A 27,225-nucleotide genomic window follows, 5' to 3' on the forward strand; every position below is an offset into this window, starting at 1 on the left:
GCGCAGCCGGTTTGGGTTCCGTGTTAGGGCCACCACACCTTTACCATACTGTTTTGTACTTCATTCTTGAAAGCACCAGTGTACAGTGGGGAGAACAAGTATTTGATACACTGCCGATTTTGCAGGTTTTCCTACTTACAAAGCATGTAGACGTCTGTCATTTTTATCATAGGTACACTTCAACTGTGAGAGACGGAATCTAAAACAAAAATCCAGAAAATCACATTGTATGATTTTTAAGTAATTAATTTGCATTTTATTGCATGACATAAGTATTTGATCACCTACCAACCAGTAAGAATTCCGGCTCTCACAGACCTGTTAGTTTTTCTTTAAGAAGCCCTCCTGTTCTCCACTCATTACCTGTATTAACTGCACCTGTTTGAACTCGTTACCTGTATAAAAGACACCTGTCCACACACTCAATCAAACAGACTCCAACCTCTCCACAATGGCCAAGACCAGAGAGCTGTGTAAGTACATCAGGGATAAGATTGTAGACCTGCACAAGGCTGGGATGGGCTACAGGACAATAGGCAAGCAGCTTGGTGAGAAGGCAACAACTGTTGGCGCAATTATTAGAAAATGGAAGAAGTTCAAGATGACGGTCAATCACCCTCGGTCTGGGGCTCCATGCAAGATCTTACCTCGTGGGGCATCAATGATCATGAGGAAGGTGAGGGATCAGCCAAGAACTACACGGCAGGACCTGGTCAATGACCTGAAGAGGGCTGGGACCACAGCCTCAAAGAAAACCATTAGTAACACACTACGCCGTCATGGATTAAAATCCTGCAGCGCACGCAAGGTCCCCCTGCTCAAGCCAGCGCATGTCCAGGCCCGTCTGAAGTTTGCCAATGACCATCTGGATGATCCAGAGGAGGAATGGGAGAAGGTCATGTGGTCTGATGAGACAAAAATATAGCTTTTTGGTCTAAACTCCACTCGCCGTGTTTGGAGGAAGAAGAAGGATGAGTACAACCCCAAGAACACCATCCCAACCGTGAAGCATGGAGGTGGAAACATCATTCTTTGGGGATGCTTTTCTGCAAAGGGGACAGGACGACTGCACCGTATTGAGGGGAGGATGGATGGGGCCATGTATCGCGAGATCTTGGCCAACAACCTCCTTCCCTCAGTAAGAGCATTGAAGATGGGTCGTGGCTGGGTCTTCCAGCATGACAACAACCCAAAACACACAGCCAGGGCAACCAAGGAGTGGCTCCGTAAGAAGCATCTCAAGGTCCTGGAGTGGCCTAGCCAGTCTCCAGACCTGAACCCAATAGAAAATCTTTGGAGGGAACTGAAAGTCCGTATTGCCCAGCGACAGCCCCGAAACCTGAAGGATCTGGAGAAGGTCTGTATGGAGGAGTGGGCCAAAATCCCTGCTGCAGTGTGTGCAAACCTGGTCAAGAACTACAGGAAACGTATGATCTCTGTAATTGCAAACAAAGGTTTCTGTACCAAATATTAAGTTCTGCTTTTCTGATGTATCAAATACTTATGTCATACAATAAAATGCAAATTAATTACTTAAAAATCATACAATGTGATTTTCTGGATTTTTGTTTTAGATTCCGTCTCCCACAGTTGAAGTGTACCTATGATAAAAATTACAGACCTCTACATGCTTTGTAAGTAGGAAAACCTGCAAAATCAGCAGTGTATCAAATACTTGTTCTCCCCACTGTACATACATTTTTTACAGGCTATGATACATGCTCCTCTAATGCCCTTATCTGCATATTGTTGACACTACAAATCTCATACCTCTGATCTGTACAGTCACCATACAAATACCATTCTGTAAAAAATAACATTGAGAGTGACATTAACACCCACCTTTTTTTATTATAAGTAGCCTATTCTGTCATGGTCTCACTATTATAGTAATGGCTTTGCATTGTTCAAGTTCCATCATATTGATGTGTTGTTTCATTTGACACCACTTGGTGGCACCTTCATCTAAGAATCTGCATCCCATTTGAAGCATCTCTGCATGCCAAGAGGAAAGTTGACAAAAGGACAAAAGCCAAGAACCTCTTTCCAATAATTTTCTGGTTAATGACATTTCTCTAAATTTTGAGATAGAGTAGGCCTAAATGTCTTCATTTTTTACGTCATACTTAGGTATTTTGATAATCAACATAGACACTAATTCATTTCTAATGCACTGTCTCAACTGCAGAGAAGAGTAAACCAGCAGGAATTATTGCCCATGTCAATAAGCATTTCAAAGGTATCTATGGCTTTGAAGTGGAAAACTGTCAGGGTTGTCAGAGCTCTCTGTGAAATTATGCTGTGAATGGGATTCAGCTGCATATGTCATGCATTAGGATCAGAGGTCATGGTCATTTGCAGATACAGTGTAAAAGCCAGGCCTAATTATGATGTAAAAAGATCTAGCTAGGCTAATAACAAATATACATTTATTTTTTCTTCTCTGGATAGTGGAGTGAATTAATTATTTGTCTCAACCACATTTGGCACACTGCATTATGTCTTGAGAAAGTCCAGCTGTGGCAAGGGGATTTTCCGACCTGTTCCCCCAGGTTGTCCCACGTAACTTCTGCGTGGAAAGGTTGCTATAGCTACAGACGATGTCAGCTTTCTTGAAAGTTCCTCCCCGCAGGCAGTTCAGTGAAATTCCTCCACTGTTACATTGTAAACAGAGGAAGTACAGCTTTATCAAATTGTGACAAAGATACACTTTTGAAGTCGTCTACGACTATCTTTACTGCCTTCACATGGTAACGTATTACTTTACTTTATCTTACTTTTTTAGGCTACTTTAGCTAGTTGGACTGTACAACTGTCTACAGTGGCGGGTAAGTTAACGTTAACTTGAGAAAGATTTGACGGATCATCACCCTGGCTTGATATTAACTTTATGTCGGCAACTCTTTCAATGCGGCGGTGCCAATAGTTTTACCTTACACATATAAAGATGTTTTTCTTAGGGAGGAGGAACATTTTCTATTTTAGTAACGAAAGTCACTTACGTCGCCTATAAGTATGACGTGATCAGGAAGTGTCGGTTACATTTTGTTTCAGGTGTTGTGAACTGAATGTTTCACATGCCTTGGCATGATGATCTGTTAAAATAAGTAGTGTAAATCATTGAAGATGAAGGTATCTGTCTGTCTCATAGGGTGTTAGGCAATGTGCTGATTGATTTTCTACACGAATGATCAATTGGGCATACTTAAGTCCACTAAAAAAGTATGTCTACATCTTTAGAAAATGCAGATCAGAACCTAATTTTTCATCCAGTCATTAGTTTTATAATATAGCCTGCAACACTGCTTTGCCATTGCATTACAATATTGCAGTGCAGAGCTGTTAGACATTTTCACTACACTACTTTAGAATTGTATAATTTTTCCACTATCCACAATGGTTAAATTGAGAGCAGCATTGGGAAGTGGCCTCAACCAGGAAGTGAGTTTCAATTGCCAGTTGTCTGACTTGGTGTACTTGAAAAACCTCTGACCCGGTAAGATGTGCTGGAACCACAGACAGATGTGTGGCCTCGGCCTGATAGAACAAGATTGTCACATATCAAGACAGGATGCTGTTTAGTTACCACACACATTGACCTAGTTACTTACACTCCCCTACATATTTATTTGGACAGTGAAGCTAAAACTTTTAATTTGGCTCTATACTCCAGCATTTTGGATTTGAGATACAGTACAGAATGTCACCTTTTATTTTGAGGGTATTTTTTGCCATTTAGAAATGAAAGCACTTTATGTATCTAGTCCACCCATTTGAAGGTGTCATAAATATATGGACAAGATCACTTATAATGTATTAACCCCTTCACGTTCCTGTACTATATTTACTACCAAATCAAAAATCTAATCTAATTTTATTGGTCATATACACATATTTAGCAGATGTTATTGCGGGTGTAGTGAAATGCTTGTTTTACTGCTGCACTGTTGGAGTTAGGATCTAACAATTCTCAACAATACAAAAATCTAAAAGTAAAAGAATGCAATTAAGAAATATATAAATATTAGGAAGAGCACTGTCGGAGTGGCATTGACTAAAATACAGTTGAATATAATACAGTATATACATATGAGATGAGTAAAGCAGTATGTAAACAGCAGCCTCTAAGGTGCATGGTTGAGTAACCGGGTGGTAGCTGGCTAGTGATGGCTATTTAACAGTCGGATGGCCTTGAGATAGAAGCTGTTTTTCAGTCTCTCAGTCCCAGCTTTATTGCAGCTTTACTGACTTCGCCTTCTGGATGATAGCAGGGTGAACATGCCGTTGCTCGGGTGGTTGATGTCCTTGATGATCTTTTTGGCCTTCCTGAGAAATCAGGTGCTGTAGGTGTCCTGGAGGGCAGGCAGTGTGCCCCCGGTGATGCGTTGGACAGACCGCACCACCCTCTGGAGAGCCCTGCGGTTGCAGGCGGTGCAGTTGCCAAATCAGGCGGTGATACAGCCCGACAGAATGCTTTCAATTGTGCATCTGTAAAAGTTTGTGAGGGTCCAAGCCAAGTTTCTTCAGCCTCCTGAAGTGCCGTTGTTGAAGAGGCGTGTGTGGGTGGACTTTTTCAGATTGTCAGTGATGTGTACGCCAAGGAAATTGAAGCTTTCCATCTTCTGCACTGCAGTCCCGTAGATGTGGATAGGGTGTGCTCCCTCTGCTGTTTCCTGAAGTCCACAATCAGGTTCTTCGTTTTTTTGATGTTGAGAAAAAGGTTATTTTCCTGCAGCCACTCTGCCAGGGCCCTCAACACCTCCCTGTAGGCTATCTCGCCATTGTTGGTGATCAGGCCTACTACTGTTGTGCCGTCTGCAAATTTGATGACTGAGTTGGAGGTGTGCGTGGCCACGCAGTCATGGGTGAACAGGTAGTCCAGGAGGGGGCTGAGCACGCCCCCTCCTGGACTACCTGTTGTGTTGAGGATCAGCAAAGTGGAGGTGTTGTTTCCTACCTTCACCACCTGGGGGGCGGCCCATCAGGAAGTCCAGGACCCAGTTGCACAGGGCGGAGATCAGACCCAGGGCCCCGAGCTTAATAATGAGCTTGGAGGGTACTATAGTGTTGAAAGCTGAGCTGTAGTCAATGAACAGCATTCTGACGTAGGTATTCCTATTTTCCAGATGGGATAGGGCAGTTTGCAATGCAGTGGCGATTGCATCGTCTGTGGATCTATTGGGGCGGTAAGCAAATTGAAGTGGGTCTAGGGTGTCACGTAAGGCAGAGATAATATGATGTTTAACTAGCCACTCAAAGCACTTCATAATGACATTAGTCATTTAGTTCAGTTACTTTTGCTTTCTTGGGTACAGAAACAATGTTGGACATCTTGAAGCAAGTGGGGACAGCAGACTGGTATAGGGAGAGATTAAATATGTCCGGAAACACCCCAGCCAGCTGGTCTGCGCATGCTCTGAAGACGCGGCTAGGGATGCCGTATGGGCCAGCAGCCTTGCGAGGGTTAACATGCTTAAATGTCTTACTCAAGTCGGCCACAGAGAAGGAGAGCCCACAGTCCTTGGGAGCAGGCCGCTTCGGTGCTACTGTGTTATCCTCAAAGCTGGCGAAGAAGGTGTTTAGCTTGTCCGGGAGCAAGATGCCGGTGTCTGCGACGTGGCTGGTTTTCCCTTTATAATCCGTGCTTGTCTTTAGACCCTGCCACATACAACTCGTGACTGAGCCGTTGAATTGCGACTCCACTTTGTTTCTGTACTGATGTTTTGCCTGTTTGAGTGTCTTACGGAGGGAATAACTACACTGTTTGATTTCAACCATACTCTCAGTCACCTTGCTGTGGTTAAATGGGGTGGTTCACGCTTTCAGTTATGCGCGAATGCTGCCATCTATCCACGGTTTCTGGTTTTGGTAGGTTTTAGTAGTCACCGTGGGAACACCATCCCCTATACACTTCCTGATGTGCTCAGTCACTGTGTCCGTGTATACGTCAATGTTATTCTCAGAGGCTACCCGGAACATATCCCAGTCTGTGATCAAAACAGTCTTGAAGCGTGGATTCTGATTGGTCAGACCAGCGTTGAATAGACCTCAGCACAGGTACTTCCTGTTTGAGTTTCTGCCTATAGGAAGGGAGGAGCAAAATAGAGTTGTGATCTGATTTGCCGAAGCTAGGGCGGGGGAGGGTCTTGTAGGCATCTTGAAAAGGTAACTAGCAGGGGTCTAGTGTTTTTTCTAAGCGAGTACTACAGTCAATGTGTTGATAGAACTTCGGTAGCGTTTTCCTAAAATTAGCTTTGTTAAAATCCCCAGCTATAATACATGCGGCCTCAGGATATGTGGTTTCCAGTTTGCATAAAGTCCAGTGTAGTTCCTTGAAGGCCGTCGTGGTATCGGCTTGAGGGGGAATATACAAGGCTGTGACTATAACCAAAGAGAATTATCTTGGGAGGTAATACGGTCGGCATTTGATTGTGAGATATTCTAGGTTGGGTGAACAAAAATACTTGAGTTTCTGTATGTTATCACAATCACACCATGAGTAGTTAATCATGAAACATACACCACCGCCTTTCTTCTTCCCAGAAAGTTCTTTATTCCTGTCTGCGCGATGAACTGAGAACTCAGCTGGCTGTATGGACGTGGACAGTATATCCCGAGAGAGCCATGATTCCTTGAAACAGAGTATGTTAAAGTCCCTGATGTCTCTCTGGGATGAGATCCTCACCCTTAGCTCATCTACTTTATTGTCCAGAGACTGAACATTAGCGAGTAATATACTCGGAAGCGGTGGTTGATGTGCACGCCTCCTGAGTCGGACTACAAGTCCACTCCAAATACCTCTTCTCCTTCTGGCGGCGTTTTGGAGCAGCCACTGGGATAATTTCAATTGCCCTAGGAGGTACGAACAAAGGATCCAATTCGGGAAAGTCGTATTCCTAGTCGTAATGTTGGTGACTTACCGCCTCTCTGATATCCAAAAGTCATTTCCGGCTGTATGTAATAACACAAAAAACGTTCTGGGCTAATAATGTAAGAAATAGCACACAAAATACTGCAAAGTTGCTTAGGAGCTAGAAGCAGAGCTGCCATGTCTGTCAGTGCCATCTTACTAGGAAGCGGTGGAGAACAAATTCACCACAGAACAAATTCTGTTTGTAAATGCATGAAATTTGGTGTCAACATAGTTGGTACAAGTGTCTAAAGAGGCCACATTGAAATGCTAAGATTTCCTACCATAGTCCCAGTGTCAATCAAAGTTGGGATTTTGAGAAAATGTTAAGAAATCATTCAAATAACTTAAGCATGTATCATTTCAGAATTTAATTGTTTAGAAGCATATAGTATTATTTGACCTGTTCTAAGCCCATATATGCCAAATACATGTATTTGATTTGACTGTTTTTTGCTTTTTGCACATTTCATGAAGCAAGTCATGTGAATAGATGTTCAAATGATCAGGTCTTAATAATATTTGGTATATAGATTGTCCGGACCTACAGTACCAGTCAAAAGTTTGGACACACCTTCTCATTGAAGGGTTTTTCTTTATTATTGCTATTTTCTACATTGTAGAATAATAGTGAAGACATCAACACTATGAAATAACACATATGGAATCATGTAGTAACCAAAAAAGTGTTAAACAAATCAAAATATATTTTATATTTGAGATTCTTCAAAGTAGCCACCCTTAGCCTTGAAGCCACTCCTCAGTAAAAAGCACATGACAGCCTGCGTGGAGTTTGCCAAAAGACACTAAATGACTCTCAGACCATGAGAAACAAGATTCTCAGGACTCTTTGTCCTGAATGCCAAGCGTCACGTCTGGCGGAAACCAGGCACCACTCATCACCTGGCCAATACCATCCCTACGGTGAAGCATGGTGGTGGCAGCATCATGCTGTGGGGATGTTTTTCAGTGGCAGGGACTGGGAGACTAGTCCGGATCAAGAGAAAGATGAATGGAGCAAAGTACAGAGAGATCCTTGATGAAAACCTGCTTCAGATCGCTCAGGAAGGTTCACCTTACAACAGGTTAATTACCCTAAGCACACAGCCAAGACAACGCAGGAGTGGCTTCAGAACAAGTCTGAATGTCCTTGAGTGGCCCAGCCAGAGCCTGATCGAACATCTCTGGAAAGACCTGAAAATAGCTGTGCAGCGACGCTCCCCATCCAACCTGACAGAGCTTGAGAGGATCTGCAGAGAAGAATGGGGGAAGACCGCTGTGCCACTCAGGAGCCCCTATTATGGGGTATTCTCAAAGCTCTCTGTGAAATTATGCTGTGAATGGGATTCAGCTGCAAATGTCATGCATAAGGTTCAGAGGTAATGGCCCAATTTGGAGATACAGTGTAAAGGCCAGGCCTAATTATGATGTAAAAAGATCTAGCTAGGCTAATAAGAAATGTCAATTTATTTTTTCTTCTCTGGATAGTGGAGTGAATTAATTATTTGTCTCAACCACATTTGGCACACTGCATTATGTCTTGAGAAAGTCCAGCTGTGGCAAGGGGATTTTCCGACCTGTTCCCCCAGGTTGTCCCACGTAACTTCTGCGTGGAAAGGTTACTATAGCTACATACGATGTCAGCTTTCTTGAAAGTTCCTCCCCGCAGGCAGTTCAGTGAAATTCCTCCACTGTTACATTGTAAACAGAGGAAATACAGCTTTATCAAATTGTGACAAAGATACACTTTTGAAGTCGTCTACGACTATCTTTATTGTCTTCACATGGTAACGTATTACTTTACTTTATCTTACTTTTTTAGGCTACTTTAGCTAGTTGGACTGTACAACTGTCTACAGTGGCGGGTGAGTTAACGTTAACTTGAGAAAGATTTGACGGATCATCACCCTGGCTTGATATTAACTTTATGTCGGCAACTCTTTCATTGCAACGGTGCCAGCGGTTTTACCTTACACATATAAAGATGTTTTTCTTAGGGAGGAGGAACATTTTCTATTTTAGTAACGAAAGTCACTCACGTCGCCTTATAAGTATGACGTGATCAGGAAGTGTCGGTTACATTTTGTTTCAGGTGTAGTTGTCATGCAATCTATGCGTAGTGGGTGTGGAGTCAGGCGCAGGAAGCAGAGGGTAAAGAACAATGTTTTATACCGGCGCAGGGAAAATGGTCACGCCAAAACACCAGGCGCAAATAACAAGACCGGCCCAAAACCAGGACCCAACCAGTCCGGAGGAAAAAACAAAGGAATCGCACAACCACAAACATGAACAGAGGAAAAATAAGCCCGCACAAAGAGCAGGCGGGCATACCGGCTTAAATAGCCCAACTAAAACCTAAACAAGAAACAGGTGTAACCAATAAGACAAAAACAACAGAAAACGGAAAAAGGGATTTGTGGCAGCTAGTAGACCGGTGACGACGACCACCGAGCGCCACCCGAACAGGAAGAGGAGCCACCTTCGTTGTGAGTCGTGACAGTTGTGAACTGAATGTTTCACATGCCTTGGCTTGATGATCTGTTAAAATAAGTAGTGTAAGTCATTGAAGATGAAGGTATCTGTCTGTCTCATAGTGTTAGGCATTGTGTTGATTGATTTTCTACATGAATGGTCAATGGGTCATTGACCCATTTGAGATTGAGGGCAAAAAAACAATTGAATCAATTTTAGAATAATGCTGTAACGTAACAATGTAGAAAAAGTGAAGGGGTCTGAATACTTTCCGAATGCACACACTCTCTTTCACACACACACACCTCTAGAGTACATGCAGTATAAGCAAATCTAATGGAAGTCAATGGAGACTGGATAGTGAGTCATTTTACATTGTTTTCTCTCTTTCTCAGATCTTAAACATTTTCAAATCTTAATAGTTGTCTGGTCAAATATATATAAAACAATGTCAAAAAAAACTATACTCACACACCCTTGGTGTATGAATTGGCGTGGTAGGAGGCAGAATAATGATCTGTTTGTTATCACATTTAGTATACAGTTGGAGTCGGAAGTTTGCATAAACTTAGGTTGGAGTCATTAAAACTAGTTTTTCAACCACTCCACAAATTTCTTGTAAACAATCGATAGTTTTGGCAAGTCAGTTAGAACATCTACTTCGTGCATGACACAAGTCATTTTTTTTTGTTTACAGACAGATTATTTCACTTATAATTCACTGTATCACAATTCCAGTGGGTCAGAAGTTTACATACATTAAGTTGACTGTGCCTTTAAACAGTTTGGAAAATTCCAGAAAATGATGTTGTGGCTTTAGAAGCTTCTGATAGGCTAATTGACATCGTTTGAGTCAATTGGAGGTGTAGCTGTGGATGTATTTCAAGGCCTACCTTCAAACTCAGTGCCTCTTTGCTTGACATCATTGGAAAATCAAAAGAAATCAACCAAGACCTCAGAAAAAATGTTGTAGTCCTCCACAAGTCTTGTTCATCCTTGGGAGCAATTTCCAAACACATGAAGGTACCACGTTCATCTGTACAAACAATAGTACGCAAGTATAAACACCATGGGACCACGCAGCCGTCATACCACTCAGGAAGGAGACGCGTTCTGTCTCCTAGAGATGAATGTACTTTGGTGCGAAAAGTGCAAATCAATCCCAGAACAACAGCAAAGGACCCTGTGAAGATGCTGGAGGAAACAGGTACAAAAGTATCTATATCCACAGTAAAACGAGTCCTATATCGACATAACCTGAAATGCCGCTCAGCAAGGAAGAAGCCACTGCTCCAAAACCAACATAAACAAAAGCCAGACTACGGTTTGCAACTGCACATGGGGACAAAGATCGTACATTTTGGAGAAATGTCCTCTGGTCTGATGAAACAAAAATAGAACTGTTTGGCCATAATGACCATCATTATGTTTGGAGGAAAAAGGGGGAGGCTTGCAAGCCAAAGAACACCATCCCAACCGTGAAGCACGGGGGTGGCAGCATCATGTTGTGGGGGTGCTTTGCTGCAGGAGGGACTGGTGCACTTCACAAAATAGATGGCATCATGAGGAAAGAAAAGTATGTGGATATAATGAAGCAACATCTCAAGACATCAGTCAGGAAGTTAAAGCTTGGTCGCAAATGGGTCTTCCAAATGGACAATGACCGCAAGCATACTTCCATAGTTTCCAAAGACTCCAGCTCCAGTTACACCAGCTCTGTCAGGAGGAATGGGCCAAAATTCACCCAACTTATTGTGGGAAGCTTGTGGAAGGCTACCCGAAACGTTTGACCCAAGTTAAACAATTTAATGGCAATGATACCAAATACTAATTGAGTGCATGTAAACTTCTGACCCACTGGGAATGTGATGAAAGAAATAAAAGCTGAAATAAATAATTCAATCTACTATTACTCTGACATGTCACATTCTTAAAATAAAGTGGTGATCCTAACTGACCTAAAATAGAGATTTTTTACTGGGATTAAATGTCAGGAATTGTGAAAAACTGAGTTTAAATGTATTTGGCTAAGGTGTATGTTAACTTCCGACTTCAACTGTACATTTATCCTGTTTCCACAATCCAGTAACCCTACGTGACTTTTTGTCTCTGGTACAGGCTGGCTCTGTAGCTGTTTTGTTGTACTTGAAAGATAAGTCAGCTAACTGTATGCAAAGTAGTACAGCAGGTTATTTTCCGAAGTTGACAGTTGAAACAAGCCAATACCTTACATTGAAATGTAGCCTATGTTTCAAATGCAATTGTTATGGAAACTGCACTAGGCCTAGGCTACTCTGTTCTACTTTTCTCATTAGCTGACATTGTAGGTCATAGACTCATAGTTAAGACGTACAGGTTTCTGTTTGCATTCAACAGTGGGTGTACCATGTGTCATTCATTGCATTATAAATAGCCTATGTCTGAGTTGGCGATGTGTCATCATGCTGTGTGTATTGTTATAAGCCTATTACATAAGTTATCATCACAGTGTTCAACTTTAAAGTGTCAAATATTGTCTTTGAGACTGGTCCGATCCCTGGCTCAAAATACATCCATGATAATGAGATTATCGGTCAAGCTCTTAAACTGACTAGGCCAATTCATGAGAGCCTATAGGCCTGTGTTTTTCAGACCTTGTCTCGGGGACCCACAGACGTTTCACAATTTAGTTGTAGCCCTGAACTAGCTTACCTGATACACCTAGTCAAGGGCTTGATGATTAGTTGACAAGTTGAAACAGGTGTGCTAGCGGTGCAATAGTTCAAATTCAAGGAACGGCTGAGCGTCCCCGAGGAGACGTTTGAAAACCCCTGGCCTAGGCGAGAGGGTAGTTGTGTTGTGTCAACTGAAAAGTGTTGGGATTACTGGTCCTTTGTAAAATAAAACTGTGCAACTTTAGCGCTTTAGAGTGAAATGCACAATCAAGTGTTTCAAATTGGATCATCAATAGTGTTGAGGATATCTTCCTGGTTCAGCTTCCAGGGTTTGGCCAACAGGGTGTTTGTTGGCTATTTTTTGCCAACAAAATAACCATTCAAAAATTCTAATACGGGGCATCCGAGATTGTTTGGAGCATGAGGAAGAATAGGTAGTGTGTGTGTCTCTGTCTCTCTGACTGCATGCATGTGTGGTGGTGCTCTGTCTGTTCTCTGCCTGCCCTGCAGTGACTCAGCCTGCAGCCTACGGGCTAGGGGGACAGCTCCTTGAAGGCAGTCTTCCAAACCAGTGCACACAGGAGCCCATGTAGGCCTAACCACTAACCACTGTGTGTGGCTTTACCAGTCAATATTTCCAAGAATCCCTTCCAGACAGGCAAAAGAAGTCCTCCAACTCTGGCTCAACTTGTTGCCCATCATCAATCCCATCACTCATACTTGCTGTAGTCTTGATGTGTACCGTACCAAGCGAACAGCACTACTGTAGTCTTTTGTGGATGCACAACACACAGTGGACCTTGTTGGATTGAGTATTCAACAATGTCCTATGTTAATGCATTGCATGATACTGTTCTGTAAGAATGTAGTAGCATTTGAGGCTTTTGCCTCTGTGGACTGGATGCTTAATTCAGAATAAGTATCTTTCCTGTTAGCCTCTTTACCCTGAGAAACCAGTAAGAATTGGCCAAGCCTAGTGCCAACCTAATTGTTTTGTTTGAACTACTGTGATAGAGAGAACATGATACTTCCCACTGAACGGGAAGGGATACTTCCCACTGAACGGGAAGGGAACTAAATTCATCAAAAAACTTAGCTTATAACAATATACCTTTTTTTTGTGGGATACACATAAGGCAATTTTAGGTCTTGTGGCATATTTTGGTTAAACTATCCCCAATTCAATGGAATTGCAACCCTCTGCATGCACAGTGCATTCTTCCATCACATGTACAGCTGAATCTCAAGATCTTGCACAGTAATGGGATGCTCTTGAGCTCACACTACTACACTGTCTGAGCCAAGGACTACATGCTTTCTGGTAAGTTTTGATTACAATACTGGGTGGGGTGAATATATTTTATATGACATACAGTATATGATTCTTTTGTTAACTAGTAAATAAACTCAGCAAAAAAGATACGTCCCTTTTTCAGGATCCTGTCTTTCAAAGATAATTCGTAAAAATTGAAATAACGTTGCAGATATTCATTGTAAAGGGTTTAAACACTGTTTCCAATGCTTGTTCAATGAACCATAAACAATTAATGAACATGCACCTGTGGAACAGTCGTTAAGACACTAACAGCTTACAGATGGTAGGCAATTAAGGTCACCGTTATGAAAACTTAGGACACTAAAGAGGCCTTTCTACTGACTCTGAAAAACACCAAAAGAAAGATGCCCATGGGGCCTGCTCATCTGCGTGAACATGCTTTAGGCATGCTGCAAGGAGGCATGAGGACTGCAGATGTGGCCAGGGCAATAAATTGCAATGTCCGTACTGTGAGAGGCCTAAGACAGCACTACAGGGAAACAGGACGGACAGCTGATCATCCTCGCAGTGGCAGATCACGTGTAACAACACCTGCACAGGATCGGTAGATCTGAACATCACACCTGCGGGACAGGTACAGGATGGCAACAACAACTGCCCGAGTTACACCAGGAACTCACAATCCCTCCATCAGTGCTCAGACTGTCTGCAATAGGCTGAGAGAGGCTGGACTGAGGGCTTGTAGGCCTGTTGTAAGGCAGGTCCTCACCAGACATCACCGGCAACAACGTTGCCTATGGGCACAAACCCACCATCGCTGGACCAGACAGGACTGGCAAAAAGAGCTATTTTCTGACGAGTCGTGGTTTGTCTCACCAGGGGTGATGGTCGGATTCGCGTTTATCGTCAAAGGAATGAGCGTTACACCAAGGCCTGTACTCTGGAGCGGGATCGATTTGGAGGTGGAGGGTCCGTCATGGTCTGTGCGGTGTGTCACAGTATCATCGGACTGAACTTGTTGTCATTGCAAGCATCTCCACCCCTCAACCAGTATTCTGCAAGAGCACAGACACACGGGACAACAGACACACCGGTCTCTACATTGCAGATGAGCTGAAGGCAGTCATCAATGACCTTGGACCACAGAAGGTATTTGCACTGGTGACAGACAATGCTGCGAACATGAAGGCTGCTTGGTCTAAAGGGGAGGAGTCCTACCCTCACATCACACCCATTGGCTGTGCTGCTCATGCATTGAATCTGCTCTTCAAGGACATCATGGCACTGAAAACAATGGATACACTCTACAAGAGAGCCAAGGAAATGGTTAGGTATGTGAAGGTTCATCAAGTTACAGCAGCAATCTACCTCACCAAGCAAAGTGAGAAGAATAAGAGCACCACATTGAAGCTGCCCAGCAACACCCATTGGGGTGGTGTTGTCATCATGTTTGACAGTCTCCTGGAGGGGAGGAGTCTCTCCAAGAAATGGCCATATCACAGTCTGCCGATATGGACTGCCCCATCAAGAGAATCCTCCTGGATGATGTATTTTGGGAGAGAGTGGCAAATCTGGTGAAACTCCTGAAACCTATGGCAGTAGCCATTGCACGGATTGAGGGAGACAATGCCATCCTGTCTGATGTTCAGACTGCTTGCAGATGTAAGAGAAGAAATCCTTACTGCCCTGCCCACTTCACTGTTGCTCCAAGCAGAGGAAACTGCAGTTCTGAAATACATAAAAAAGCATGAAAACTTCTGCCTGAAGCCCATACAGCGTATGGTATATATACAGCGTATATGGTGGACCCCAAGTATACTGGCAAGAGCATCCTGCCTGGTGCAGAGATCAACCAGGCCTATGGTGTTATCACTACCGTGTCTCGCCACATTGGCCTGGATGAGGGCAAGGTTCTTGGCAGTCTGGCGAAGTACACTTCCAAGCAAGGGCTTTGGGATGGAGATGCAATATGGCAGTCGTGCCAACATATCTCGTCAGCTACCTGGTGGAAGGGACTTTGTGGATCTGAGGCACTTTCCCCTGTTGCCTCCATCCTCCAAATCCCACCAACATCAGCCGCCTCAGAGCGCAACTGGTCCTTGTTTGAGAACACACACACCAAGGCACGCAACAGGCTGACCAATTCAAGGGTTGAAAAATTGGTGGCCATCCGGGCAAATTTGAGGTTTTTTGAGCCTGACAACGAGCCATCCTCAACAAGGTTGGAAAGTGACAGTGAAGAATAGGCCTCAGAGTCTGATGTTCAAGAGGTGGACATTGAGGAGGTCCAGGGAGAAGACATGGAAGCCTGAGAGGAAGATAACCAAAGCTTTATTTTCTAGACTTTTTACAGATGTATGTTGAAAACGTTTTTGGGAGATGCGATTGATCGTTGGGGATCATTCAATATTCCCTTTCTTTTGTTATTCAGTGAAATCATCCCATGTGAAGAGTCAACTCATTTAATTAAAGTCGAATTCGCCACTAAATGTTGTTAAAAATTTCTATTGGAAGGATTTAATAATTTGCAATTATGTCTACTTATGATAAGGTAAAAGGTTTATGTTTCTGTCTCCATATGATATGGTAAATATTTCCAATGCAAAAAACATCTACATTTAAATGGTATTAACATTAATTTGCATATATTTCCGTTAATTCCATATATTCCCACGGAAAGTTTCCACCTCTGAATATTCCCCAAAATGTGCAACCCTAATTGCAATTATCACGATTCTATATTTATTGTGATTCGATACTGTGATTTTATTCCGATTCGATGTTCCAAACATATTGCTCAACATATGTCTGCAGCAGAGGGACAGAGAGCCATGAGAAAATTTGTTTTGATCAGTCATGGATATAAAAGTGTTGAAAGCAATTGGCTCCCTTTTTAAAAAGAAGATGAAGAACAAGCTATGAAGGAAAAATACTGGAGTTTTGGTGCTGGTACAGCCAACTTGAGATTTTTTTTTATTGTGATTTTGTCAAAATGATACGATACGATATATCGTCAAAAATAATATCCCGATATGTAACTATCGATTTTTTTTGCCCTCATCGCTAATTATTAGACTACATGTCATTATATTCTAATAAGATCTAGGTTATGTTATCTAGAGAAAATGAACAACATAAAAATGCCATGTATAGAAAGACAATAGTCTGACATGCTCCTTCATTCAGAGAGGGTTATTTAAAGGGATCTATTTTACCTTTGCTTCCTTCCTGTCTATCTCTCTCAGACTAGGCTTCATCTACTAATTAAAGAGGTGGTTGCTAAGAGATAACAAGCAGTGACATCGCTGCTAAGAGCCTTTGATGTGCTGCAGCCTGAACCTGCATCTCTACTCTGGGTCTCTTCTCTCAACCCCCATCTAGACCTGAGTGCACCTGACTCATGTGAAGGAGTAGGGGGAGAGAGAGAGAAAGCGGAGCCACACCACACCACATACCACACGCCATGGCAGCTTTCACCAGTACCCCAAAAGTGAGTTCCGGGAGTGCTCCTCGCCACGGGTTCAGGGAGGAGAGCCCAGCGGAGTGTGACTGGAAGGACTGTGACACTGGAGGCAGCGAGAGGTCTAGAGGACACCGCACCATGCTGGAGAAGACCCAGGACTTCTTCCAGACCTGTGACATCGAGGACAAGGGCTTCATCACCCGCCGGGACATGCAGGTAAGATCACCTATATGGGATCACCGAGTCTGACAGAATCATCTCATGGGAAGTTATTGAAATGTTTAGGCTACACCAGACGTGCATTATGTATGTTCCAATCCCTACTGTGTAGTTACCTAGTCATGTGTCGATGTTACTTTTATGTCATTATGTCAAGAGTACCAAATATTTTAAAGCTCCAACTTTTGATACTGATTTTTACGATGCAATAAGTTATAACCGTTTTGTTTTGAACTGTGATTCATGCTGAATGTTGTTTTGCCGTTCTGAAGGTTCAAAATAATTCTGAGTTGTAGTCGGTTGGTTGGAGTTGTGATGGATTTCTCTAGATGTATTCTAGCCTACACATCTGTCCCGTATCTCACTATTGTTATCGTTCAGGCTTTTGTAAGGGCATCTGAATGACTGCTGTTAACAATAGAATACACTAAACAAAGAGGAAATTATAGCAATCTAACAACTGCAACAAATCCTCCATAGACATTTATGTTAGATTTGGAGACAAATATCTGGTAATTTCATTAGGCTGCACATGGAGGACAGAGACTCTGTGTGCTCCTTAGAATTAGCTAGAACACTTCTATATCTATGTTGTGTGCTCATTAGAGATGTTTCTGAGGACATAGTCTCTATCATTCTAATTCAGGAGTGTATGTGAAAAGAGTGCCAGGAACCCACAACACCTACTGGCAGCAAAGAGCCAAGCAGATCCACGCTTTGTCATATATCTCCTTCAGCTGTGTTATTGTGCAGATCCAGAAGCCTTTCACATTCATCCATGGCAGTATTATTTTGATGGAGCAGTTGTGAGCCCACGCCGTGACAAGGGTCTCTCAATAGAATGGATGGGTCTCTTTGATCATTGCTTACGGAAATAGATTGAAAATGACCTTATACCCACTCCCCATGTTCATTAGGAGTTGTGGAAGAATTACATTTTTTTAGTAATGGAAATGGATAACTCAACATATGCAGGAGTGTACAGTACATTGCTTCTCCCACTCTGTGTAAATTAGTCTAATTAACATACAAGTAGGTAATCAGTGTTAGCAACTGAAATGCAGTTCTGCTGGTCTATAGCTACAGTGCATTCGGAAAGTATTCAGACCCCTTGACTTTTTTCATATTTTGTTACGTTACAGCATTATTCTAAAATGTATTAAATAAATAAAAATCTCATCAATCTATACACACAAAACCCCATAATGACAAAGCGAAAACCGTTTTTTAGACATTTTTGCAAATGTATTCAAAAATATAAAACTGAAATACCTTATTTACATAAGTTTTCAGACCCTTTGCTATGGGACTCGAAATTGAGGGTACCAAAACATTTCCGATTGTGTTTTTTTGTTAGTTTATTTGCGTTTTTTGTTACTTATTTTGTACATAATGTTGCCGCTACCATCTCTTATGACCGCAAAAAACTTCTGGACATCAGGACTGCGATTACTCACCACGGACTAGCAGAATCCTTTTTTTCCTTTAATGAGTCTGACGAGCCCGACGCGAATGATATACTGCTTTCTTGGGACCAGGCCCAGATCCCCGTGATTTGCGTGAAGAGGTGGAGAAAAAGGGGCCAAAGGGCGGGCTGCCTTCTGAGAATTCGTAGGCGATCCAATAAACCCCCACTTCCTTCCACTCTGCTAGTACACGTGCAATCTTTGGAGAAGAAAATAGATGACCTACGCGCAAGATTAAACTACCAACAGGACATTCAAAACTGTAATATCTTATGCTTCACGGAGTCGTGGCTGAATGACGACACTATCAACATACAGCTGGCTGGTTATACGCTGTACCGGCAGGATACAACAGCGGCGTCTGGTAAGACAAGGGGCGGAGGGCTATGTATTTTTGTAAATAACAGCTGGTGCACTATATCTAAGGAAGTCTCGAGCTATTTCTCATCTGAGGTAGAGTATATTATGATAAGCTGTAGACCACACTATCTACTTAGAGAGTTTTTATCTGTATTTGTCATAGCTGTTTACATACCACAACAGTCAGAGGCTGGCACTAAGACAGCATTGAATGAGCTGTATTCCACCCATAAGCAAACAAGAAAACGCTCACCCAGAGGCGGCGCTCTTAGTAGCCGGGGACTTTAATGCAGGGAAACTTAAATCCGTTTTACCAAATTTCTATCAGCATGTTAAATGTGCAACCTGGACCACCTTTAATCCACACACAGAGACGCATACAAAGCGCTCCCTCGCCCTCCATTTGGCAAATCTGACCCAAATTCTATCCTCCTGATTCCTGCTTACAAGCTAAAATTAAAGCAGGAAGCACCAGTGGCTAGATCAATAAAAAAGTGGTCAGATGAAGCAGATGCTAAGCTACAAGACTGTTTTGCTAGCACAGACTGGAATATGTTCTGGGATTCCTCTGATGGCATTGAGGAGTACACCACATCAGTCATTGGCTTCATCAATAAGTGCATTGATGAAGTCGTCCCCACAGTGACCGTACGTACATACCCCAACCAGAAGCCATGGATTACAGGCAACATCCGCACTGAGCTAAAAGCTAGAGCTGCCGCTTTCAAGGAGCCCTCCAACGAACCATCAAACAGGCAAAGCGTCAATACAGAACTAAGATTGAATCGTACAACACCGGCTCTGAAGCTCGTCGTATGTGGCAGGGCTTGCAAACAATTACAGACTACAAAGGGAAGCACATCCGAGAGCTGCCCAGTGACATGAGCCTACCAGATGAGCTAAACTACTTCTATGCTCGCTTCGAGGCAAATGGCACTGAAACATGCATGACAGCACCAGCTCTTCCGGAAGACTGTGTGATCACGCTCTCAGCAGCCGATGTGAGTAAGACCTTCAAACAGGTCAACATTCATAAGGCCGCAGGGCCAGACAGATTACCAAGACGTGTACTGCAAGCATGCGCTGACCAACTGGCAAGTGTCTTCACTGACATTTTCTGTCTGAGTCTGTAATATCATCATGTATTAAGCAGACCACCATAGTCCCTGTGCCCAAGAGGACTAAGGTAACCTGCCTAAATGACTACCGACCCATAGCACTCCATGTCTGTAGCCATGAAGTGCTTTGAAAGGCTGGTCATGGTTCACATCAACACCATTATCCCAGAAACCCTAGACCCACTCTAATTTGCATACCGCCCCAACAGATCCACAGATGATGCAATATATTGCACTCCACACTGCCCTTTCCCACCTGGACAAAAGGAACACCTATGTGACAATGCTATTCATTGACTACAGCTCAGCGTTCAACACCATAGTGTCCTCAAAGCTCATCAATAAGCTAAGGACCCTGGAACTAAACACCTCCCTCTGCAACTGGATCCTGGACTTCCTGACGGACCACCTCCAGGTGGTAAGGGTAGGTAACAACACATCCGCCACGCTGATCCTCAACACAGGGGCCCCTCAGGGGTGCGTGCTCAGCCCCATCCTGTACTCCCTGTTTACTCATGACTGCACGGCCAGGCACGACTCCAACACCATTAAGTTTGCCAATGACACAACAGTGGTAGGCCTGATCACCGTCAACGACGAGACAGCCTATAGGGAGGAGGTCAGAGACCTGGCCGTGTAGTGCCAGGACAACAACCTCTCCCTCAACGTGATCAAGACAAAGGAGATGATTGTGGACTACAGGAAAAAGAGGACCGAGCATGCCCCCATTCTCATCGACAGGGCTGCATTGGAGCAGGTTGAGAGCTTCAAGTTCCTTGGTGTCCACATCACCAAAAAACTAACTTGGTCCATGCACAACAAGACAGTCGTGAAGAGGGCACGACAAAACCTATTCCCCCTCAGGAGACTGAAAAGATTTGACATGGGTCCTCAGATCCTCAAAAGGTTCTAAAGCTGCGCCATCGAGAGCATCCTGACTGGTTGCATAACTGCCTGGTATGGCAACTGCTCGGCCTCCGACCGCAAGGCACTACAGAAGGTAGTGCGTACGGCCCAGTACATCACTGGGGCCAAGCTTCCTGCCATCCAGGACCTCTATACCAGGCAGAGGAAGGCCCTTGTCAATGACTCCAGCCACAACAGTCATAGACTGTTCTCTCTGCTACCGCATGGCAAGCGGTACCGAAGCGCCAAGTCTAGGTCCCCCCTGTATATAGTCTCGCTGTTGTTATTTTACTGCTGCTCTTTAATTACTTAGTTACTTTTATTTCTTGTTCTTATCCGTATTTTTTAAACTGCATTGTTGGTTAGGGGCTCGTAAGTAAGCATTTCATTTTAAGGTCTACACCTGTTGTATTCGGCACGTGTTTTGATTTGACTATTCAGGATTGAGGGAAAGATGAACGGAGCAAAGTACAGAGAGATCCTTGATGAAAACCTGCTCCAGAGTGCTCAGGAACTCAGACTGACCCTAAGCACACAGCCAAGACAACGTAGGAGTAGCTTTGGGATAAGTCTCTGAATGTCCTTGAGTGGTCCAGCCAGAGCCCGGACTTGAACCCGATCGAACATCTCTGGAAAGACCTGAAAATAGCTGTGCAGCGACGCTCTCCATCCAACCTGGCAGAGCTTGAATGGGAGAATGGGAGAAACTTCCAAAACAGGTGTGCCAAGCTTGTAGCGTCATACCCAAGAAGACTCAAGGCTTTAATCGCTGCTAAAGGGGCATCAACAAAGTACTGAGTAAAGGGTCTGAATGCTTATGTAAATGTGATATTGATGTTTTTTTTAAATAAATTTGCAAAAATTTCAAAAACCTGTTTTTGCTTTGTCAATATGGGGTATTGTGTGTAGATTGACGAGGGCAAAACACTACTTAATCCATTTTAGAATAAGGCTGTAACGTAACAAAATGTGGGAAAAGTCAAGGGGTCTGAATACTTTTCGAATCCACTATATACAACCAGCGCAGGTGGTACAGGAAAGTCATTTTGATTTAGTCAGGTATTTACAATGCTTGATAAGGCAACCCTTGTATATCCACAAGGGTTAAGAATCTGGTGGCACAATAACCCTTTTTAAAATATATATTTTATTTACTTTAATAACGTATTCTAGCAAATGCCAGCATTGCCATAGATGTGCACATGTAGCATTTTGTGCTGATGCACATAATGTACAGCCTGTACAATGTTTTTCACACCATGATCTAACGGTTGGCAGTGGTGTGTCTCAGGCTGTGAACTCTGTTTGCTGACATAAGGGATGTGTTCAGTCCAGATAACAGAATGTACAAGCAGTGGAAAGCAGACTAGGTCTCATAGAATTTCACAAGTGGTTTCAGTTTAAACATTGACATGCACAGCTCACAGAGGTGTGGCAGCATTTGGCTTTTCAGGATCATTCTGGTCTTTACTGTTTATTTTCAGGGTTTGAGTAGGTTTTAAGTCTCTTGTTTGCTTGTCTATATTACAAACAGTTTTTACACTCTGCTTGGCCTTGGTGTGTAAATGGTGGTTTGGGCTATGTATTAACACAGATTAAGGTTTATGTTGTTGACTTTTTTTGCTGTTTTTGTTGACTGGGCAGATATGTTAATTTCTCAAATGTTTGGGTTCAATCCGAATAAAGATGTCACAGGTTCATTAATATAAACATTTTATTAAACAAATAGAGTAGTTATTTACTATTCCTTCATCATGAACACGTTTACATCCATTAGATCAGTTATGTGAGCGCAAATAATACACTATCCCACTCCTTATGAACATGAAGTTCTTACAACGACTCGTCCTGTACTTGGATACAAATCTCTTCTGATGCTAATCATAGTGTTGAAGTGTTTTCCCAGGGGCTTATGCCTGGCTGGCAGCTGTTGTACCATGTACTGTATTGTTAATGTAAATACTCCAGAATCCTTCAGGTCCCCAGTCGTGTCAATGGCACCTGACAGTGTGTCCTGCTCCACAGAGGCTCCATGGAGAGCTGCCACTCAGTGCCGAGGAGCTGGAGAACGTCTTTGACACCCTGGACTCTGACGGCAATGGATACCTCACCCTGGAGGAATTCTCCTTGGGCTTTAGTAGGTTGACTATGTTCCCTTCTCACTTTCTACTATCCACTGTATGTTTATGTGCTGTGATTGTAGTGTCTTCCATTTCCACATAATAACATCAACAGTGCTAGTGCACCGTGCAGGCGGAGTATGGTAGCTCAGCGTAGGTGCAGGTGCAGGTAGAGAGAAAGAGAAGGGAAAGAGTGGAGAGTGAGAGTAAAGGATATTATGAATCATCTCCTGGACTCTTGTTTCTCTAGGTGAGTTCCTGTTTGGCCGGAGGATCTCTGCAACGGAGGGGATGGGGGAGGCCAGCCCCATTGCCAAGGAACCCACTCAGGGCCCTCCAGGCGCCCTGTACCAGACCCAGTGGGAGGAGAGGTTGGTGGGCAGCGAGGACGAGGAGGAGAAGCACTTCTGCATGCTAATGGAGAGCTTGGGAGCCAGCAATGTCTTTGAGGAGTGAGTGTTTTTGTCTTATGCAATCCTTTGTCCACCCCTCAACAATGCCCTCAAATGACCTATTTGTCTATTCCATTAGATTGGTCAGCTGTGCAAAACAAAAAGCACTGTAAATTGCCACTCCTTAGTAGTGCTAGCCACTTTACTTGCTGTTTCAATCTACTTCCTTTGATATTTATCTGGAAATTCTGAGCTTAACAACCAAGCATAGAACAGATTAAATCCTGAAGTGTACTGTCTTCTTCCCTAAAAACATCAGACATAGGAAAAGTTCATCAAAATTGATTTGGCTTGCTTAACCTTCGACAAATCATTACAGTCGACGACATTCATGTCTATGAAAGTATTCCTGACATTGGTGACTGGGTGCTGGTACCAACGATTTTGGCTTTTTGAACTCCAGGCATTGGGAGGGAAAAGATAAAGCCAGGCCTCGTATAACGCATGACTAGACTCACCTTTAGCAAACAAGTACAGCTCAATAAAGTTCAACAGTAGTAGTGGAGGATGTACATTTGATAAGGACATCCTATTGACTGTGTAAACCTGGGTTAGAACCAGAGAGGAATGCTGACAATTTACATCAGATCGGTTTGTGCACCAACCTCTGGTGTGTCTTCCTGAAGTTGACATGGCGTAGGAGTCTACTGTAAGGAGTCTTCCAGAGGTCTGCGAGTCAAGTCAACAAGTTCACATTTCTATGAACAAATCCATCAAACATATGCATTGCATGGCGGAGGATGATTGTTTTGTCTTTCCACACATTCACCTGCCTTTTACAATACAATGTTCAATAGCAGTCGTTATCTGAACACTGACGTGAATACCTGGGCACAGACAAAGATGGCTTTAAACCGTCAAAATAGTTATTTTCTACTAACCGGAAAGGGGATTTTCAAGGCAAAGATCATCTTGTCCAAGTGTACATTTTAAACAAATATGTAAGCATGGTTGCAGGCAGTCCACAGCCACCCACTGCCTGCCTGTCCACAGCCACCCACTGCCTGCCTGTCCACAGCCACCCACTGCCTGCCTGCCCACAGCCACCCACTGCCTGCCTGCCTACATTGTCCTAATTGTTCACATTGACCTTGTCTTAAAAGAAAGTCTATTCATGGCTATATTTCTATGTCCATACAATTCTACTTCAAGTATAATTCAATTTCTTTCCTCCAAGAAGAACCTCAGTACAGTTCTTCTACAGAAATCTAACTGCAGTATACAGACTGTATTCCAGGTCTTGTCATTCAGGCTAATCTTTGTTCTGACCCGCTTCCCATAAGCCCTGGTGAGGTGCGTAGTCTTTGGGCCCAGCTGAGGAGGGACGAGCCGCACCTCCTGTACAACTTTGAGGAGTTCCTGGCCAGAGTAATTTTACAGATCACAGGGGCCAACCAGGAGAGGATGGAGATGGAGAGCGCCCTTAAAAGGTTAGTAGCCCACTACTTCATTCATCAGATATTGGTGCACATGTAGGATTTAGGCAATTAGCAGCCCACTGTTGCCTGGTCCCAGATCTGTTTGGGCTGTCTTGCCAACTCCTATGGTCATTGGCAAGGCAGCACCAACATATCTGGGATCAGGCTAGTTCAAAATGTTCCTTTACAGAAAACCTCATTGCCTGAGTAATGAAGGGCGAAGTAGCCTACTGCATGTACTTGCTATGTGTGCCAGTTAGACCTTTATGGCATGAGGGCATCTACGAAATGGTCGACCCCAGGTATGTATCTGTTTTTTCCCCGTTTTTTCATTCTATTACTAAAAGCATCACTTTTTCTTTCAGATTTGTAGTCCTTAAGCCAGCTAAATTCCACACATTGAGTGTTAGTTCTGCCTTGGGATGGTAGAAGTGTTAAAGTTTTACAGTGTGGGCGCAACAAACATTTACTTCAACAGACACATTTACTCAACCTTCCAGTTCCAAAGCCACATTAAGTGTTTGTGAATGTTCTCCCTCAACGCCAACTTTCTTCAAATCATGTCGGGCAATATGTACAGTATGGCAATTTTACACAAGGAATACTACTCCACAATCTCTACCTACAGTACTTGTTTATTATGTCACGTTTCAACTGAGCACAGCTTTTGTACCACAGTGGTGCATTATCACACAGTTTCACATAGTTGAAAAGCATCCAGTTCGGTGGGCTGTTTCTGACAGAAATGAATGCAAATGTTGCATAAGGCTGCTATGTGGCTCACACTTTGCAGCTGTTTCAGAATGTATTGTCAATGTCTTTCTTGCTGTAGTCTGAGCTGTAGACACGCAGGGATGTTTGATTAAAGCTGACCAGAGTAGTCAGGCCTGGAATGGTTCAGTAATTACAGTTATCCCTTTTATCTTCAGATGTGAACTACATGTAATGCTAGACTGATAATAAGTGTTATTTTTTCATGGTACTCCCTTGAAAATCAATTTGTTGCTGTGCCTGTTTGGAATGCATCACAATAGGTTACAAATACCTACTGTATGATTGAAATGGCAGACTGGAAGCTCATGTAAGATCTCAAGTACGGCATTTATGTGCTGCCTATGCATGTGATTCTATGCCTATGCATGTGATTCTATGCCTATGCATGTGATTCTATGCCTATGCATGTGATTCTATGCCTATGCATGTGATTCTATGCCTATGCATGTGATTCTATGCCTATGCATGTGATTATATGCCTATGATTCACCAAACTAACGGAATATGCTGTATTAGCATTAACAAGATGAAAATATTTCTAAATCCGAACAGAAAATCAGCAACACATGACGATGAGATCCATCGCTTATATGAAGAAATGGAACAGCAAATCAAAAATGAGAAGGACAGGATCTTACTGCAGGTAAAGAGATCTCCCACTGAATACAACACACTTGTTAGTAACTTCAGTTTTCTGAGATCTCTCTCTCTCTCTCTCTCTCTCTCTCTCTCTCTCTCTCTCTCTCTCTCTCTCTCTCTCTCTCTCTCTCTCTCGCTCTCGCTCTCGCTCTCGCTCTCTCACGCTCTCTCTCACGCTCTCTCTCTCTCACACACACAACCTTTCTCTTTCACACACTTTATCTCTCACACTCTCTCTCACACACACACACTCTTTCTCTCACACTCTGTCTCACACTGTCTCTCACTCTCACCTACAGGACTCTGAGCGCTTCCTGTCTAGGAGTCAGGATCTGGAGGATCAGCTGTCCAGTAAGGAAAGGGAGCTGAATCAGATCTTCCAGAAACAGAGGAGGGTGAGTCAGGACACCAATGATGAGAAATTGATCATCACTGGCATCACAGTAAAGGATAGAATTCTACTGTACAGAACGTATCATTATTATTTATTAAATCAAATTTTCCTGAAAGTGTTTTGAACAATGTGAAATATCAACTCTGATTGATCTGGAATGAATTGTGACCAGCCTTATTAGTAGACTTGAAGCTCTAAGAGCTGTCCCTGAGTGTCTGCAGCTTACTCGCAAATGAAAATTAGATGATGATAATACGCAACAATAACACTATCAAAAACAGAACTCCGGGCCTCCCGGGTGGCGCAGTGGTCTAGGGTTTGGCCGGTAGGGATATCCTTGTCTCATCGCGCACCAGCGACGCCTGTGGCGAGCCGGGCGCAGTGCACGCTAACCAAGGTCACCAGGTGCACGGTGTTTCCTCCGACACATTGGTGCGGCTGGCTTCCGGGTTGGATGCGTGCTGTGTTGGGTTGGGTTGTGTTTCGGAGGATGCATGGCTTTCGACCTTCGTCTCTCCCGAGCCCGTACGGGAGTTGTAGCAATGAGACAAGATAGTAACTACTAACAATTGGATACGATACCA

General features: G+C 43.3%; 1 protein-coding gene across 3 annotated transcripts in view; it reads left to right on the forward strand.

The window, feature by feature from the left end:
• The first annotated feature begins 2,582 nt into the window (after window positions 1-2,582).
• The window catches only part of LOC139584484 (EF-hand calcium-binding domain-containing protein 4B-like), a 40,190-nt gene continuing 15,547 nt past the window's right edge, over window positions 2,583-27,225 (forward strand). The window contains exons 1-7 of one of the 3 annotated variants that reach the window (XM_071416402.1): window positions 2,583-2,750; window positions 16,694-16,991; window positions 22,870-22,981; window positions 23,215-23,416; window positions 24,700-24,846; window positions 26,161-26,251; window positions 26,547-26,642. In XM_071416402.1, the coding sequence (XP_071272503.1) occupies window positions 16,776-16,991; window positions 22,870-22,981; window positions 23,215-23,416; window positions 24,700-24,846; window positions 26,161-26,251; window positions 26,547-26,642 (864 nt within the window). In that variant the 5' untranslated portion in view covers window positions 2,583-2,750; window positions 16,694-16,775. Of the gene's footprint in view, window positions 2,751-4,953; window positions 8,698-11,227; window positions 16,992-22,869; window positions 22,982-23,214; window positions 23,417-24,699; window positions 24,847-26,160; window positions 26,252-26,546; window positions 26,643-27,225 lie in introns of those variants that run through there. The other 2 variants (XM_071416404.1, XM_071416403.1) reach the window with 2 other exon arrangements.

Source organism: Salvelinus alpinus, chromosome 9, assembly GCF_045679555.1.
Source record: "Salvelinus alpinus chromosome 9, SLU_Salpinus.1, whole genome shotgun sequence".
Lineage (NCBI taxonomy): Eukaryota > Metazoa > Chordata > Actinopteri > Salmoniformes > Salmonidae > Salvelinus > Salvelinus alpinus.